This window comes from Amblyomma mixtum, chromosome 2 (assembly GCF_055824585.1).
Source record: "Amblyomma mixtum isolate Tamu chromosome 2, ASM5582458v1, whole genome shotgun sequence".
Classification (NCBI taxonomy): domain Eukaryota; kingdom Metazoa; phylum Arthropoda; class Arachnida; order Ixodida; family Ixodidae; genus Amblyomma; species Amblyomma mixtum.
The window spans coordinates 34,435,166-34,451,257 of record NC_143013.1 but is presented as its reverse complement, the minus strand read 5'-3'; the positions used below and the strand labels follow the sequence as shown (position 1 = coordinate 34,451,257).

General features: G+C 52.4%; 2 protein-coding genes across 4 annotated transcripts in view; one reads left to right on the top strand and one right to left on the bottom strand.

Annotated features, from left to right (window-relative positions):
• The first annotated feature begins 183 nt into the window (after positions 1 to 183).
• The window catches only part of LOC149358926 (Golgi-associated PDZ and coiled-coil motif-containing protein-like), a 43,508-nt gene continuing 27,599 nt past the window's right edge, over positions 184 to 16,092 (top strand). For all 3 annotated transcript variants that reach the window (XR_016288744.1, XR_016288743.1, XM_089571109.1), the window contains exon 1: positions 184 to 699. Coding sequence is in view for 1 of the 3 variants with exons in the window: in XM_089571109.1 (XP_089427235.1) it covers positions 484 to 699 (216 nt within the window). In the remaining 2 variants the exon portion in view is untranslated. The remainder of the gene's footprint in view (positions 700 to 16,092) is intronic.
• On the bottom strand, positions 4,372 to 13,230 carry LOC149358927 (uncharacterized). Its single transcript, XM_089571108.1, has 4 exons — positions 12,846 to 13,230; positions 9,055 to 9,341; positions 7,431 to 7,821; positions 4,372 to 6,344 (listed from the first exon to the last, which is right to left on the bottom strand). The coding sequence occupies exons 1-4, from the start codon at positions 13,098 to 13,100 to the stop codon at positions 5,502 to 5,504; spliced, it is 1,776 nt and encodes a 591-aa protein (XP_089427234.1). The 5' UTR covers positions 13,101 to 13,230; the 3' UTR covers positions 4,372 to 5,501.

The window sequence follows — 16,092 nt, the reverse complement described above, 5'->3', positions numbered from 1 at the left end:
TACGGTCGGTTTCGGTTTCCGAGATCAGTGATTTTCGAGTAACAGCAATCTTTCGCAAAAAAAAAATGTTTGTACGAAAATATTAAACATTGTGGCTTTTAGCAGCTTTAATTATAACTTTCTTGTAATACGTGTATGACAGAAAATGTTTTCTTTGTGATTTTGAAACCGAGCCAAGCCGAAGCGAAGGTTCTGGTTTGCTCGCGTGGGAGGAGCGAGCGAAGCAGAGCTCGCGCGCATCGAAGGCTCGCGTTCGTCGCGTTTTCCAATTGTTTTGAGTGTCAATTCGCCGGTTTAGCCTCCGCGGGCATGTTTTGTGTTCTTAAATCTGCGACGTGCGCGCAGGGCGCTGAATACCTGCCTCACGACCGCCCCTGACGGTGCATACTTGAGTGAAACGCGCATGCACTCTCCTTCACGTTTCGTGCCTCCCGAATCGAACGCATCACCGAACCGAACACCGCGCTTCGACGTCCGCTCATCATGGCTACGTCCACCGTGGCCATGAAGTGGCTGGAACTTCTGGAGAAGGAGTTCGACAGGGCCTACCTGGACTTGGACATTCTCTTGGGTGAAGTGGACGAAGAGCAATGCGACGTCACATACGAGGCTCGGCGCAGGATGTCGGCCCTGAGCAGCGCCTTCGCCCAGCTGTGCCACAAGGCCCAGACGGTGTTCGAAACCAACGAGAAACTGGAGGTCAGTGCACGCTGCCCTTTATGTTTCACTTAAATGCAGATGCGAGGCCGCCTGATCGATGATGTGTTCAGTAGATGTTTCTCCGTTACATTCCTCATCGGTAGTTTTATTTACCCGCAGTTCACTACGCGACTCTTGCTTGCTCTTGCTTATATTTCATCGTAGATTTATGTATGTTCGTATCATAATTTCATACAAGTATATTTACGACAACACGCTGTATGAACAATGACACTGGGGTAGTTTAGTTACCAGTCACACGACTGCGAACAGGCGACGTACTCTTTTCTGTGTGCGCATCCTTCGGTATCGTGCAGAGGCGCCCGTTCCCTCTGCCAATAAAAGTTGCTTCATTCAAAGAATGAAAAGCAAATTAGCATTAATTAGCGCTCTAACATATCGGCAGGCAAACAAGGCATTTTTAGTGCCTCGAATTAGTACTTCAGCATTTTTCGTTTGGCCCAGATCTGTGTGCTCGGTGCTGTTGACGTTTGCAGATGTAGGTAAGATTGCTGCATAACGGTAACAATCGCGCTTATTAGGGCCATTCACACCGACTATGACACAACGGCGGTCGACGCTACATCCAAATGAACGCTGAGCTCAAAATGTGCGGTCACAGTTCAATGGATATCTTTTCCGCACCGCGGTGTTTTTAGCACTGCTGTGTGAAGAGGTCATATCGAGCGCAGCAGCTTGCCTTTATGCCGCCGTTTTTATGAGCAGCGCAGTTGCATGTGTGACATGTGTTACCTCAGTATACTTCCGGTGTAAACACACTGCCACTTGCGTTCAACCCACCGTGCTGGGTTTTCGCGCTTTTATTTTCCTCTTTAATCCAGGAAGAGTCGAATGAAACGCGGGGGAAAGCACGGTGGGTAGCTTTCGCTCGATGCAAATGCCAGCGAATTTCGTTTTGCTTGGGCTCACCTTCGAGCGGTCTCAATTAATTGACCTTGCATTGTGACATCCGTGACCCAGCAAATTCCGTAAGCATTTACTCTTGCACTTTTGGCTGTGCTTCCGTTCCTTAGCCATCCACTTCATCAGTCTTGAGGGACCACTGGTTATGTGTCCCGTGCCAGATGTGACCTGCGTGAAGCCATTATCTCCTCTTCGGCTCAGTTATGAACTCTCCTACGAGTTATCATCTTCGATGCACTGTTTTGGTTTAACTGGCGTCCAAGTTGTCAAGCTAGTAGGCTGCACATGTCTGTGAGCTTTTGCAGCCCCTTCCTCGAGTCTGCCACCAACACGTACAACAGGGCCGGGAGCTTTTGGGACTCTCACCTTCGACCATATGCGACTTGTCGAAACCTGCACCACACGTCTCCAGGTCGCTCAGCATCGACATTAACTGGATTGGAGATAGAGGGCATCTTTGCTTCAGGTCGCGTTCTGTTATTACAGGTTCTGACTGAAGGACCTGCCGCTCCCCCACACCGCCGTGTACAACGCCCGGAGCGGATCCACCACTGCCATGGGTGGACCATTTTCGAAGAGTTTCTGCCAAAGCGCGGCGTGGTCGACTCTGTCATAGGCCTTTTCTATGTCGAGAAAAGCTGCCTACAGTTTTGTTCCTTCTTTGTACGCGATTTCCGAGTACTGCATGGGCGTAAACAGATTGTCGACGCCTTGTGCGATAGCCGTTCTGTGGCTCGCCCAAGCTTGAAAGCGACGGCGTAGGACCTGGATGGAGGTCCTGTTTGAGCACTGTGGTCACTGCGATTGGCCTATGGGATGTGCAGTCGCCTTGGGCGCCAGTTCCTTTGTACAAAAAAAAAAAGAAAGAAACGTTTTGCCTACGCCAGTCCTTGGGCGCATCGCCTGATTGGAGGACCTCACTGAGGGCCTGTCTGGGAGCCTCGAGCACCCTGTTTTGGTCTCATTATCATGAGGAGGGAAGTCATCCAATCCCGCTCCTGTGTTCCCTTGAATTCAGGCGATAATGTTCTTGGAACCCCAGCTTCCTAATGGGGTCCTACCATTCGTGTGAGTCTCCTTCGAGCCCTGCCATGTGGTATTTGCCTGTTGCCTCTCTAGTACTAGGATACAACTGAAAAAAAAAAAGCATTTGGTAACAGTGGGCCGCGGTCCGCGGCGTCGTGAATTACTCAACTGATCAAACACAACAGAGTTCGAAATCAAATTTAATGTTCGACTTTATCAAGCAAGCCAGAAGCACCAAAATTATCGAGTTTATCATTTTTGATTAGCTTCTTGACAACGGTCTACGTTTTTTCACGGAGGAATTCTGTTCGGCGGTATTGATGTTGGCGGAGCTTCACTGCAGACTTGAGTGGTATCCTACATCTCTGATCCTTTTACGCAGTCGACGATGTCTGCGGATCCCCATGTCCGAACATGAGTTCTGTGCAGAAAACGCCAGAATTTCTTCAGGCATTCCGCGGCCACTTGGATCCTCTAAGAAACCCCTGTTGGCCGTACGAATATTTTGCTGGATCTGTTCAGCTGCTAGCTGCTGCTTTTTCTTATAACTTTCCCACAGGTCATTGTAGGTATGCTCCGGTTTGAATTTCACTGCCCGTCGGTGACTACGGCAAGATGCTTTCCTCGCCATAACACTTCGAATTTCGTCGTCCAGTCAACTTTTAGGCGTATGCTTCCCTCGCTTCCACCTAGCAGGTTTCGTTTTCCAATTTACCGTTTCCACAATTTTCTGTCAGGTTCTCACTGGCGCCGCTACCAAGAGCTTCGTCATTTGGTCCATTTCATTGTCCGAGAGGAAGCATTTTTCCTTGGGTCTTCCCTCATATCTTTCACTACACCGCCAAGCTCAACGATAATCCGTTTGCGGTTGCTGCCTATAAGCTAAAACTTCCTTCTTCGTTAGTAGTCATTTTCGAGAAATATTCGTAACCACATAGTCGATGGCTGAAAACCGGCCCTCACCCCCCCCCGCCTTCCTAGTTACAGAGCGTTGCCGCTCTTAATCGCCATGTGTAATGAATGGACCAAATGTTAAGGCCGTTGCGTCCATACGCATACGCTTGTCTGCGTACACCGCCTGCCCCGCCAAGCAGAACGCTGGCGGGATCCGCTATAAAGTGGCGCGGACTCCTGCGTACCGCAAGAAAACCCGGGTAAAAGAATGCGGATAGTGTGTCGTCTCTCAAGGACTTCGGAAGTCAGTCGGCAGCAGCGTGGTTCTGGTCCGTACGCTTTCATGCATTGTTTTACATTTGGGTTTGTGAATTCGGAAAACGTGGCTTTGTGTAAACAAGGGATGTCCGACTGCTTAGTGACCACAGTATGCAGATCTTTGAGCGAGCCTAAAAGAGCACTAGCGTACACAGGACCTACCATATATAGATGATGAGGGGTAGGATATGTCAGTGAATGCTGCTTTGGTTCAAATTGAGCTCAAAGCGCACTCGGGGTATCACGCAAGGAGCATCGACGGACGCACAGTAGGCCTACCGATGCTCCCTGTGCTTACTAGCGTTTGATTTGTCTTTAGTTGTCAAGGTCATCGTGAATCCTTCCGACTGAGGAGGGTCGCTTCTGCGTACTTTTGACATTCGCGCGGCCTCACAAAAAATGGTTCTTTAAATGCGTGCGCCTTTCCAGAGTCTCCTCACTTACCTCATCCGCAAGCGTGTTGTGAAATACCCGTGACGGTTTGGATTGCAATCCTGCTCTGGATAAAAATTCCTTCGAAAATATTTATTCACTTTTCTCGTCAGCCTTGGGTTACTTTGAAATGTTGCAATTGCTTAGACTGAACAAAGTCTCCTGCTGGTCACACTTGAACCTGCGTGAGAAATTGAAGTTCGGTGTCTGGCTACTTTCTTCGCCATCAGATCAGATAGGTAACCATAGGCAAAGAAAACACGCATTTTAAACACCGAGAAGTTACTGCTTGTCAGATTTGTGCAAGTAAACATGAACGTTCGCACGGGAAGACTTCCTCTCGTGCGATGCTCATCTGAATTCTCGTGCAGGTCTGTTTCTATTGTAAGACACCACGACAGCCTTCTTCAAGCAACGTTTTCGTGTTCCTGTCGCTGGCCATGTCAGTGCACACACCGAAAACGTAGATTTTATCAATTGCACGTCGCCGCACACTTTTCACTGCAGACTTCATCGAGTTGTCGCCTCGACTACTGCCACAGTAGGATCACCGAAAAAGATTTCTGGATCATATTCCTTTGCCTCGCGCCACCGAGCATGGGAGCTATACGGCTGCCGCAGCCCAGTGTTGCCTGAACGGCACCCTTCGAATGCCTCTGAGCTCTTATCTAGGACCTGCATAAACAGGTGGTGCTTAAATGAATTGCGAAAATTTTTTTTTTTCGGTTCTGAGTGTTACTTCACGATATCCTCGGAGTTGGCTGTGCGAGCTACGATGGGGTTTATATTGCCACCTAATCTACCTATTAGTACATATTTTTTACGCAATTTTCGCTACAGTTCGCCGTCGCAAAGCCATCCGTTCCCCCATGTGTAATAACGGAGTTTCGAAAGCAGATACACAGGTCACCTGAAAGGTGATTGATTGTTGTGCTGGGAACGTCAGGCAGCAGCAGCCATATTCCTTCCAAATCTGGTGGCGTGAAAAGAGGAATCCGCTACTTTTAAAAAATTGTTCAATGACTCGGCACCCTCGCCGGACGTCCGTCACTCTGTACAGCGGCGACGAGGTGGCAACAAGGCGACAACGCCTCCATTGGTCGGAGCGTTCATCAACGTCTCTTGAGGGCCGCGGTGTGGTACATTGGGCCCGGTCGTGTTTGCGCGATGCTGGTCCCGTCTCTGGGTCTCCCACACCATGTTATCTCCTACTTGAGGGCGTCGTCGTAATATTCGTAGTCCGTTGTCGCACCGCCGGTGGCGCTTGCACTGCCACCGGCGCTACCGTCAGAAGACCTGAACCTTGTCCTGGTGTCGGCGGCGGTGCTTCCGACACCGGAAGGCGACGCGGTAACTGAGTGGGACGGCGCCGGCGGCGTCGATGCCACCGTGGCAGGCGTTGACGTGGTGTCGGTTCGGTTGCTGGTGGCGTCGTTCGCCGGTACGCACGGCGGCTGTACTTTGCATGGCTCGCTCCGGTCCGCCAGGAGGCTGCGTACCTCGGCGAGCGTCTTGTTCCCCGCGGCGAAGACGGCGCTCACGGCGCCCCTGAGCAGCGCGGCCACCTCGTGGCTGTGTCCCTGGAGCTCGTCGCTGAGGAGCTGCGTGTCGCCTACCGACCGGTTTCTCATCTCGAGGATGATGCGCTCGAGCAGGTTGTACAGCTGCACCTCCTCCTCCTGGATGCGGTGGCAGGAGTAGATGAACGAGTTCTGCGCCACCAGCAGCGTGGCGAAGCTGTGGTCCACCGTGGCGCCCAGCTCGACGATGCGCTTCTCGAGCCCCTCGCTGAGGAAGCGGAGGCGCGGCTCGATCAGGAGCAGCGGCTCGATCTGCTCGTGCAGCTTCCGGAACTCCTCGCGCACCAGCTCCCGGGTGCGGTTGCCCTGCTCCTGGAAGGCGCCGCGCGCCAGCTCGTCGGTGGCGCGGCGCAGCTCGTAGATGCTGTTGATCACCTTGCGCGTGTAGCTCTCCACGTCCGAGTCGATCTCGCGCAGCTGCTCGGCGCCCACGCGCACCATCTTCTCCACCAGCTCGGTCAGGTTGGTCACCTGCGGCAAAGCGGGTCGCGGATGAGAGGCTGCACCAACGGTACGTGGCTGTCGTGGGCTACAACTCAAAAACGGTGCGGCTTTTCCCCGTCCAAGGATCCCCTTCCAGCTAATGGTGTCGGCCGTTTGTCATAGCGGGACAATGCAGGGAGTGGCAGATGCAAGGGGATAGACCCCTCCTTCCATGGTTGAGGATAGGGCCCTACCTGCGTTGTCGCTCCGCTCCCAGCATTGTAACGCTAGCAAGGTCATGAGAATCGGCCGACGCCATTGGCTGGAAGGGGTTCCTTTAACGGGGAAAAGCCGCTTCGGTCTTGAGTTGTGCCCGACTGTAGCTCGTCGCGAAAGAGGTATGCAGGTTCGTTGCTGCGGCGTGACAGATTAAGAGGTATACCAGATTATTGTTTTTTTTTATGTTTACAGATTTTTATCATAAACTATGAGGGGCACTTAGGTGCGGCCTGTGCATATGGATTGTACAGCAAAGCGCACGTTATCTACGTGATTAGTTTAATAGTGAGGTGATTAACTAAATTTAAATAATATTTATTCGTGATTTGAATAAAATCCCCTCATGTTTTGGAGTCCCATGCCTCTCCATTTGTTTGCTGGGAGTTCTTCGACACGGGCTCTGTCATGCGGCTCCCGCTCGCTCCTCTGGAAACTTGGATGTCTAGGATCCCCTGAACCCTGTCCCCCTTGATTCCCCAGGCTCTGTACCTCTAAAGTATTGCGGGCTAAGAGGGGAGGGGATTGCGACATTGAGCGTCGAATTCCATTCGCTTGTGTAAATTAATGATTAAGTCATCGAACAGGTCCCTACTAATGGGATTCCATTCAGCGAGACAGGAGCTCGAACTTGATTTAATGCGGCAGGTGAGGTTCCGCGTATGAACCGAGTTGAGCATTCTGGGGCCCATCCGGCGGACCCTGGTGCCTGTGCGCCGGCATGCAGTTGCCTATACCTTAGACGTTTCCAAGAGATGCACAGTCAATTTGTGAGCACGTTCCACCAAGCGTATAGAGTGAACGGCAGCTCGCGCTCGGTTCGAAGACTGCTGCTTGACGGGAGAGCGCTGTGCTCACCTGCTCCCAGCTGGGCGCGTCGGGCGACGCCCCCTGGCAAGCGGCCTGCTGTTGCGTGGCGTTCTGCTGCTGCTGCTGCATGGTGCGCAGCATGTTGTTGGCGGTGAGCATCTCGTGGCTGAACAGGTCCATCTTGGCGTCGGCGCGCTTGATGACGTCGGCCACGTCGACGCGCAGCACGGTGGTCGTCTGGCGCTGCGCGGCCTCCGCGCGCTCGGTCAGGTCGGCGAGCCGCGACACGTCGGCGTGCAGCCGCGCGCGGGCCTCGTCCCCGCGGGTCATCTTCTCGAGCGCGTCCTCCGAGGCGTCCTGCAGGTCGCGCTCCAACAGCTCCAGCTTGTTGGCCAGCCGGTCGGCACGCATGTCCAGCTTGGTCTCCAGGAACGCCAGCCTGCACACCAAGCGTGGTTATCTAGTGCGATCTGTATACGGTCCTATATACACATAGCGAGACACCCGAAGTTTGGCCTGATTATCACTACTTAAGTTTTACATAAAGTTGACCTTTAGACTAATCTTTCTTCAACGTTCTTTAGTTTACCGTTTCTTCAATAAAACTCCGTCTTGTGTGTCCTATTTGACACCGTTTTCGCAATAAAGTTGAATAAACGCGTATACTGGTCTGCGGAACGTACTGTAGTGTTCTGCGGGAAAGGTGCGGCTCTGCTAAGTGAGGCAAGGAAACCTATTTCTAACCCGAATTAACGCCTTCTAGAATGAGTGCGTGAGGAACCACTGGGCGCAGGAAGCAGCGCGACATACCGAACTGATACAGTCTTTGTCAGAAATACACAGCCCAAAGGGTTTGCTTCTGACCCATGTAGTGGGGCTCTTCAGCATATCTGACTGCCGTAAGCTTGGAAGGTTTGAGAACTTAAGTTCCTGCTGCCTTCGTAAGATAAGAGTCCCGGAGTATGCAAGAGGAACTGTGCTGCAGGGCTCAGAAGCAGACTCCTTGGGCTGTGTACTTTTGACAAAGACTGTACTTCATCCTGTTCTACGCATGCTCGCCCCTTATTTTGGTAACGTGTTCTGCTGTGACTGACGCTCACATTGTCGAAGTAATGCGCAGCTACTGTAGGGTGTCTCGACGCCCACCTGGAGACATTTACGCCATTTTTGAGCCGCCGCGGTGGCTCAGGGGTTATGGTGCTCGGCTGCTGACCCGAAAGACGCGGGTTCGAACCCGGCCGCGGTGGTTGAATTTCTTTGGAGGAGAAATTCTAGAGGCCCGTGTACTGTGCGATGTCAGTGCACGTGAAAGAACCCCAGGTGGTCGAAATTTTCGGAGCCCTCCACTACGGCGTCTCTCATAGCCTTAGTCGCTTTGGGACGTTAAACCCCGTAAACCAAACCAACCAAACCTACGCCATTTTGAATTAGAGGCGCCCAGCCGCAGTTTTAATTCGGAAGACAGCATTTTCGGCTATTTAAGCCAAGAGGCCGTCCAATATTTCCCCCAGGCATCGGAAGCCTGGCCTAGGGAGACATTTCGAATCATCACCGTACCGGGGTTCTGCGAAATCTTCGGGCCCTAGTATGGCGCTTCCCGACTGATTACATCAACACCCTGAACTGCAGCGCTGTCACCCAGGACCCTCAGTGGGGGATACGAGACGCTCACTTGTTGTTGAGCTTGTCGCCGAGCATGTCGAAGCGGCGGCTGAGGTGGAACGCCTCTGCTGCCCCCTGCTGCTGCTGGGCCGAGGAGTCCTTGCGTCCTCCGCTGCCGAGCGCCTCCTCCATCTTCTCGAGGCGCAGGTCGAGCTTGACCTCGAGCCTGCCCAGGCGGCTGTCGAAGGCGTCCAGCTTGCGCAGCACTTGCTCCAGCGAGACGTCGAGACGGGTCAGCCGCAGCGCCGATTCGAAGGCGTCCAGGCCGCGCAGCCGGTCGTCGATCGACGCCAGCACCTGCGCGCAAGCAGGCGTGCGCTGTTACGCTCGCGTGGTGTCTCTCTTTTCTCGTCCATTTTTCGGTTACGGGCACCCATTATATCTGTAAGTTCACCTAGTGTATCTGTAGGGTCTCGTGCTACTTTAGGCGTCCAGGGTCAAATAGTTTATGGAACGACCCCAGTTTATGAAGAGGTCTTATTTTCACACTGCAATGCCCTGTGCATATATTATTGTGTAAATAAGAATACTTGTATATAGTAACTTTCCCTTTCTCCCCCTCTCCTTTGTGGCTGTCCCCTCACCTCTTTCATTTCTCCAGACCGCCTGCCATACCGCCATTTCCGCTGCCCCAGCTCAGGTGCTTGCAGTAGCGATGGCAGATGCCGGGGCAAGCAAAAATATTTTCCTTCTACTACTGTAATGTCGTTGAAAGACTTGGAACTGTTTGAAAGCGCTGTGAACAGTTTTCTGTTTTTTTTTTTTTTTTCATTCGCTGGTGTGGATGAGCGGCTGGGTGTATCCCTGTCAGCCTGAAACGAAAGCGAGACGCGTGCCTCATGTCGGACTCTCGAGAAGGCCATGGTCACGCCTTCAGACGGGAATGTGGTTGGGTCAATCTCTTCGATATTTACGAGGTGTATAGTTGAATATCCTCTTTAAAGGGCTTAACTCTCCGCTCCAGAAACGAAAATATGACGGCGAGCCAGGAATCCAGACTGGAATATAGTCTTTTTGGACAACACACACACTTTTCGACACTTGTCATAACAGTCCACGGCTGCGGGTTCTACTCTATTCTTTAGCGGCCTTGTTCGCCAGCTTTTGCGTAAAAGAGTAAAAGCTGGCTCAGCCGACAGTGTCAGGTACAATACCAAAGCCCACCACTTGGATTCCTTGCTGTTTCATTTTTATTTGTTATCCCGTTTGTTACGTACGTATAGTTAAGACCTCTGTACGCCGCCTTCTGACTCCGACGCTGCATCCGAAGGCAAAATAGTGTTGACAGACCGTAGATAGTCCTAGCTGAGTTTCGTGCTGGTGGTTTAATACCTGCTGAGCAGTCTTCCACATGTTATGATGCTTTAGTGTGGGCAGATAGGACTGCTTCTCGTGGTGAGTATATGTGATGTTGGTTTTTCTTCCACTTCGAAACGCGACGGCTTCCAGGATCCTTTTCCGATAGCATACAGTGTGTACCCCTATGCGATATTTATTTCGTAAATCATCAGCGAAACTTTTAAATATCACTGGCCGTAAATATTTTTTTTTTGCATCTTTTGGGCTTTAGTCGACCTGGTGCCATAAACTCCCCAGTTCAGTTATCTATTACTGACCCGTACACAGGCGGTTGGTGGCAGTGTCCGATATCGTTATTGCCTGGTTATTGACCTATGGTCTGGTTTTCCAAGAACGGCGGATAAATTCCGCAAATGCTTGCTTCCGGCCAGTGTGAAAAAGTCAAACCTTTGGTCTTTCGAATATAATTTTTGCTGCTTATGGAAGTTAAATGTACAGGGGTTTTGTTTGTTTGTTTGTTTCACGTTCACTGGGCGCGTTAAAATAATTTCCTTCTCCGGAAATTTCGGTATTCTGGGTTTTCGTTATCCCGCAGCGTTCACCTGTTTTAGTATTACACAGCATCCAAGATGGCAGTGTTCTGAGAAAGAAACCGGTGGGTTGCACGCTTCGCGAGATCAGTTTCAGATTTGTTCACATTTTGCTGCGGCATCGCCTGGATCGGGCCAGAACGTGAGCAGCAAACTGAGTACCGTAGCTTTGGTTTTTTCTCTGAATTGGGTCGACCTCGGCTGTTGCGCCTAGCCGCAAAAAAATTCGATGTGCCTATGTTTGGTTGTTTCATTTTGTGAGTCACACGTGGCTGCGTTGTACGCAGGCTTCCGTGCCGACTTTTAGATAGACGGTCTGTTCTTAGCGACGTCGTTAATGAGCTCGTCATATATTTGTCTGGGCCTCTCGCGGGCGTGGCGCTCTTTCGCGGCGTCCTGCAAGATGTGACGTCGAGTTCTGTTTTTCGATGAGACCACGCGTGGTTCTTGCCACGGGGTTGCTCGCGCGTAGAGGGACGTCCCCTTAGCGCGAGCCAGATGCTCCAAGGTTGATTGCGAAAAGCGGGTTTCACAACGACTCGGAACGAGCACGCGTTTTTCCCACATCGGTGGGGATTAGAACAGAGCACGGGGAGCGCTGTAGCCTGCAGTGAAGTTGTTCCTCTGCAGCCTACAGAACTCATTCGGGGTTCATCTCGCATCATGCAGCCACGCCAGTACCTGTCTGTCATTTTCGTCTTGTGATCGTGCAGTGGCCACCCATTCGTCGATTAAAGCTGTGGCAGGCATGCACTTCTCGACAACTTTGACTCTAAAGACACCTCGGAAGTGTATAGTTGACCTTATTTACTAGCCGAACATGCAGGGCTGCTATGTCGTATACTATCCTCGGAAACGAAGAGGCAAATGCCGCCAACCTCTCGTCATGACGTCAGCGCAAGATGATTGACCGCGACGTCATGACAATTGGTTGGTTTGTTTGTTGGGGTTTAACGTCCCAAAGCAACTCAGGCTATGAGGGACGCCGTGGTGAAGGGCTCCGGAAATTTCGACCACCTGGGGTTCTTTAACGTGCACTGACATCGCACAGCACATGGGCCTCTAAAATTTCGCCTTCATCGAAATTCGGCCGCCGTGGCCGGGATCGAACCCGCGTCTTTCGGGTCAGCAGCCGAGCCCTGTAACCAACGTCATGACAATAGATCGCTGGCATTTGTTAGAGGGCTACCCTTGAGGAGCATTTGCCGCTTAGTGTTTGAGTTGTGTCGGACGTCTGCAAAAAGAAAACAATGATGGCTGGGGGCGGTGCTATCACCTAGTAGACGTCGGTAGGTTATGACCGAGCTTTAAACCTGCAAAGTGATCTTCTCTGCAAGTCGTGTTGGATAGCAATGCGTTATTAGCGGGAGTGGGGTAAAAACACTGATGCGTGTTCTACTGCTTAGCGTGTACACACCAGCCGGGGGATTTCGTGTCGAAACACATGTCACGCCGGTATATTCTTATACTGCCGACCCATCTGTCCACGTTGTCAGGGCACTGATCTCTCGTGACATCCATGGACTCCCACCGCCAACCACCGCGAACAGACACTAAACGAAGGTCCGAATCGGAGCTTTGAACACGGCGACTGAGGGTACATCTGAGTGGCCCGGGGTTCACTGGTGTCCGGGCCTCTTTCAGAATTTATAGGTCCACCAGGTTTACCGTTGGTCCGCGTGGCGGTGACCAGCTAACGCCCCTGGCACCCCAGAGCCCTGAAAAGGTGAGGTGAAGAGACTTGGCTGACTTTTCAGAGATTAGAGGCGAGGATGCTATACGGTACCAGGAGGAACTCCAATGACCCAGGGAGATTTTCGAAAACGCGGCAACATATCTGCAGGGTGTGATGAACCTGTCTGCGCTTCCTGTCGGCTTAGTCAAAAGAGCGATTGTCGCGCCGTCTCCTTACCTGCTTGAGGTACGGCGGCACGGTGTGCCACACGTCGGGGCTCATGTCCAAGCCCTTGGGGCTCGGCGCCGCTTGCTCGGTCGGCGTGGCGTCCCGCTTGCCCCTGTCGTGGGGTTGCTGTTGTAGGCGCCGGCTGTAGACTCCGTCGGTGTTTTTCTGTACGGCCACCACGGCTCCGGCATCGCTTTTCGGGATCAGGCACGGCACCACCAACACCAGGAGCACGGGGAACAGCGCCACTGTCGGCGCGCGCATCTCGCGTCGCGTTTATATGAACGGCGCGGAGCTAGAGAAGAGCGTGTCGCCTGCACCCCGTCCCCCGTTGCCGGCCCTGGGTGCCGGCCGTATCATGCAGCGTCGTCTGCTCGGAATCCGCTTCTGTCTTCCTTGCTTTTTTTAATTTCTTCTTTGGCTCGCTCTCTTTTTTTCTTTTTTCTCTTCTCCTCCGACCTTAGTCGGGTTGTGTGATTGTGCCTCGCTTTCTGCTGCTGTAGCGTTGAGGAGCAGCTCAGGCGGGTGAGGAGGTGGTCGCGTAAAATGAGCGACGTCGCGCCAGGGAGCGAACGTCTTTCGCTTGGGGGGTTTTTGTGTAATCTCGAAGGAGGGTCTATAAGGTTCTGGTTCGCGTAGCCGGACTTTGCTGTCACCGCCTGCGTCCTTGTGCTTTTCCCATTTCCTGCGGGGGACAAGTGGGACCACTTGCCTCGGGAGAGACAGCTATATTTGAAGCTCGAAAGTTTCGAAATCGCGCATTATCTTGGAGTGGGGTAACTTCTACGGGTACAAGCGCATAAGTGATGGTAGCGCGCGATGAATCCTCGAAACGATAGTCCGTACAGAACATTGCCCTTCCTGGAACTTCTTGTCGTCCTGGTGCCCCTGGCTAGCACTCGAAGAAGTGTCGCGAGACAGTGAAGTTTGTGGCGTACTATACGATGCTGCACGACCGTGGTCACACAGCGGCTCCAGTTGCGGGAGCGATCTCTCTCTCTCTCTGCGCGTGCGAGGGTTGTTCCGTGTGTGGGACGCGGGCCAGGCGGCCGCCTGGTAATCTCTTCGAAGCCCGGCCGCTCGCGGTTTTCTCTGAAGTCGCCGCGGCGGTCAAAAAGTGAGCCGTGTGGGCTGCTGCTTTTCGTCAGCTGGGGGACGCGCGCCTCTCGTGGCGGAGCGGAAAAGAGTCGGGGGGGAAGGGAGGAGAGGGATGTCTACGGCCCACCCACCGCGTACTATACAGTGTCGCCGCCCCTGAATTTGTCACGCTTGTGTGTGTTTGGTTCTTGTTCACCCTTTGAGACCTGCAAGTCGTATGCTGGTTACTAATTTTTTGTTGGCCTTGAATACAGTGTTCACCCTTTCTCCTCGTCATCCAGCTCGCGGCGCTCTGTGCCGTTCCTCAGTGGAGCTCGCTGTTCGCGTGAATTATCTTTGGTATAATTCGCACGAGTAAGGGTTGACAGGCTTCATGTGTAGTTTATCATGTTCGCAACCTAGAGTAGCCACGGCCACGGGCTTTAAGCGTGATGGGGAAAGGCACTTGCTTGACATTAATGTCACGCGCGGTGTGGTGAGGACCTGAACCCTGCATGCCGGAAGTTGCGACCGTTTTCTTGAAGTTCCATTCTGGGCGTTTACATGAGCGCGACAAAAGTCGGGTTAAGGGGGCTGTCGGGCCGAGAACCGGTTGTCGGGCTCATGTATACGCTAGGGGGTCGAGCTAAGGGACCGTCGAGTCGAGCTGCGCCAGCCCGACTGCAGGGGGTGGGTTGACTCTGCCCGACCCGGCTGGAAGGAGCATGTATACGCTGCCGCATCGGCTTAGCGCCTCCTCTCCTGCCTCCTCTCTTTCCTTCTCTCTGGTCTGGCTGGCGCTGATCAGGAACTCGGAGATATTTTTTCCAGATGCGCGGCGAACACCGCCATGTTGCTTTCCTCCTCTCTAGCTGGTTCGGAAAGGCGGTATCCGTGCGTCCCGTGCGTTCTCTGCGGTTCTCCGTGTTTATTGTATTTTGGGTGTATGTGCGATTTAAGATGGAACGAGGTCTTCGGGAAACCACCGCGCAGTCGTCTGCTGTTCAAACAACTAAAGGAAACGAACGCGGCTTGAAGCGGAGCAGTGTGAAGAACACAGAGAGCCACGGCGGCAGTGCGTTTGCGGGCTGTTTCAGCTACACATACCTTACACGCGAGCACCTACTGCTGATGTCGCTAAGATATGTGTTGTCTCTGAACCTTGCAAAATCAAAACATAAGTAATAATTCGGGGAAATGATGCAGCAGCACTGCGGGTTGCGTGAAACATTTCTGTTATAGCTCTTCTGTAAAATAGCTCTTCTGTAAAAGTTTTTGTGCACGCTTGTTTCTTTTTCATCCGTCCCCCCCCCCCCCCCCCCCCCCCCTATGTAATGCCCTGCTGGGCCCTTAGGGTGTTCTGAATAAATAAATAACTGCCGACACTGGCGACTGATAGCGACAACGGCACTGTAAACATAGCTATTTGACAGTACTTGAAAGCCATGATGCATTGCGCAAATGCCACAGCTGTTTGCTTGCAGTAAATATTCGATAAACCAGTAGGACTTAAAAAACTCAAGGCCGCAGCTTTGACGTGTCCGCCTTGCATCGTGACACGTCATGCTTCGACCAAATACTATTTTCAACTGACGCCATAATGCAAAATGCCGATTGTTTAAAAAAAAATGTGCCTATTAGGGACGTGCAATCAACAGGCACGCAGTGCCCACCCGATCACACGCACGCACTTTTTCGCTCTTTCGGGATTACTCAGAGGCCGCACCCGAGACGGACCAAACAGATACACCCCTCAGGAACTGTCACAACATGTGCACCAGTTTCGAGTGTATACATTACATCGCGTTCGAAGGCCAGGTGCCTCTCTACTACATCCTTTTCCGAGTTTAGCGAAATGTCAGACGACGCGAAGCTCCACATCCAGTTTCCTCTGTTCCTGCGACACTTTGCTTCGACGCGCGGCGCCGACGGATGCACTGGCGCTCTGAAGAGCGCTGTCACACACTCGCATGTTCACGCTAAGAGTGGACCACCCTAAATTTGCAAGCTTCACCAGTTATTTTACCGTTAGTACGAAGTAATCAAGAAATTTATGCAAAGCCAAAAGCCGCAACAGAATTCTGTGCGCTTATGCGCTCCAGCGGTGCCTTCTCCATGTAGCACTACAGAAAGTACCGTTTTTTAGGACAGTGCAGAGGGAAAATGCAGTGAAAGACGC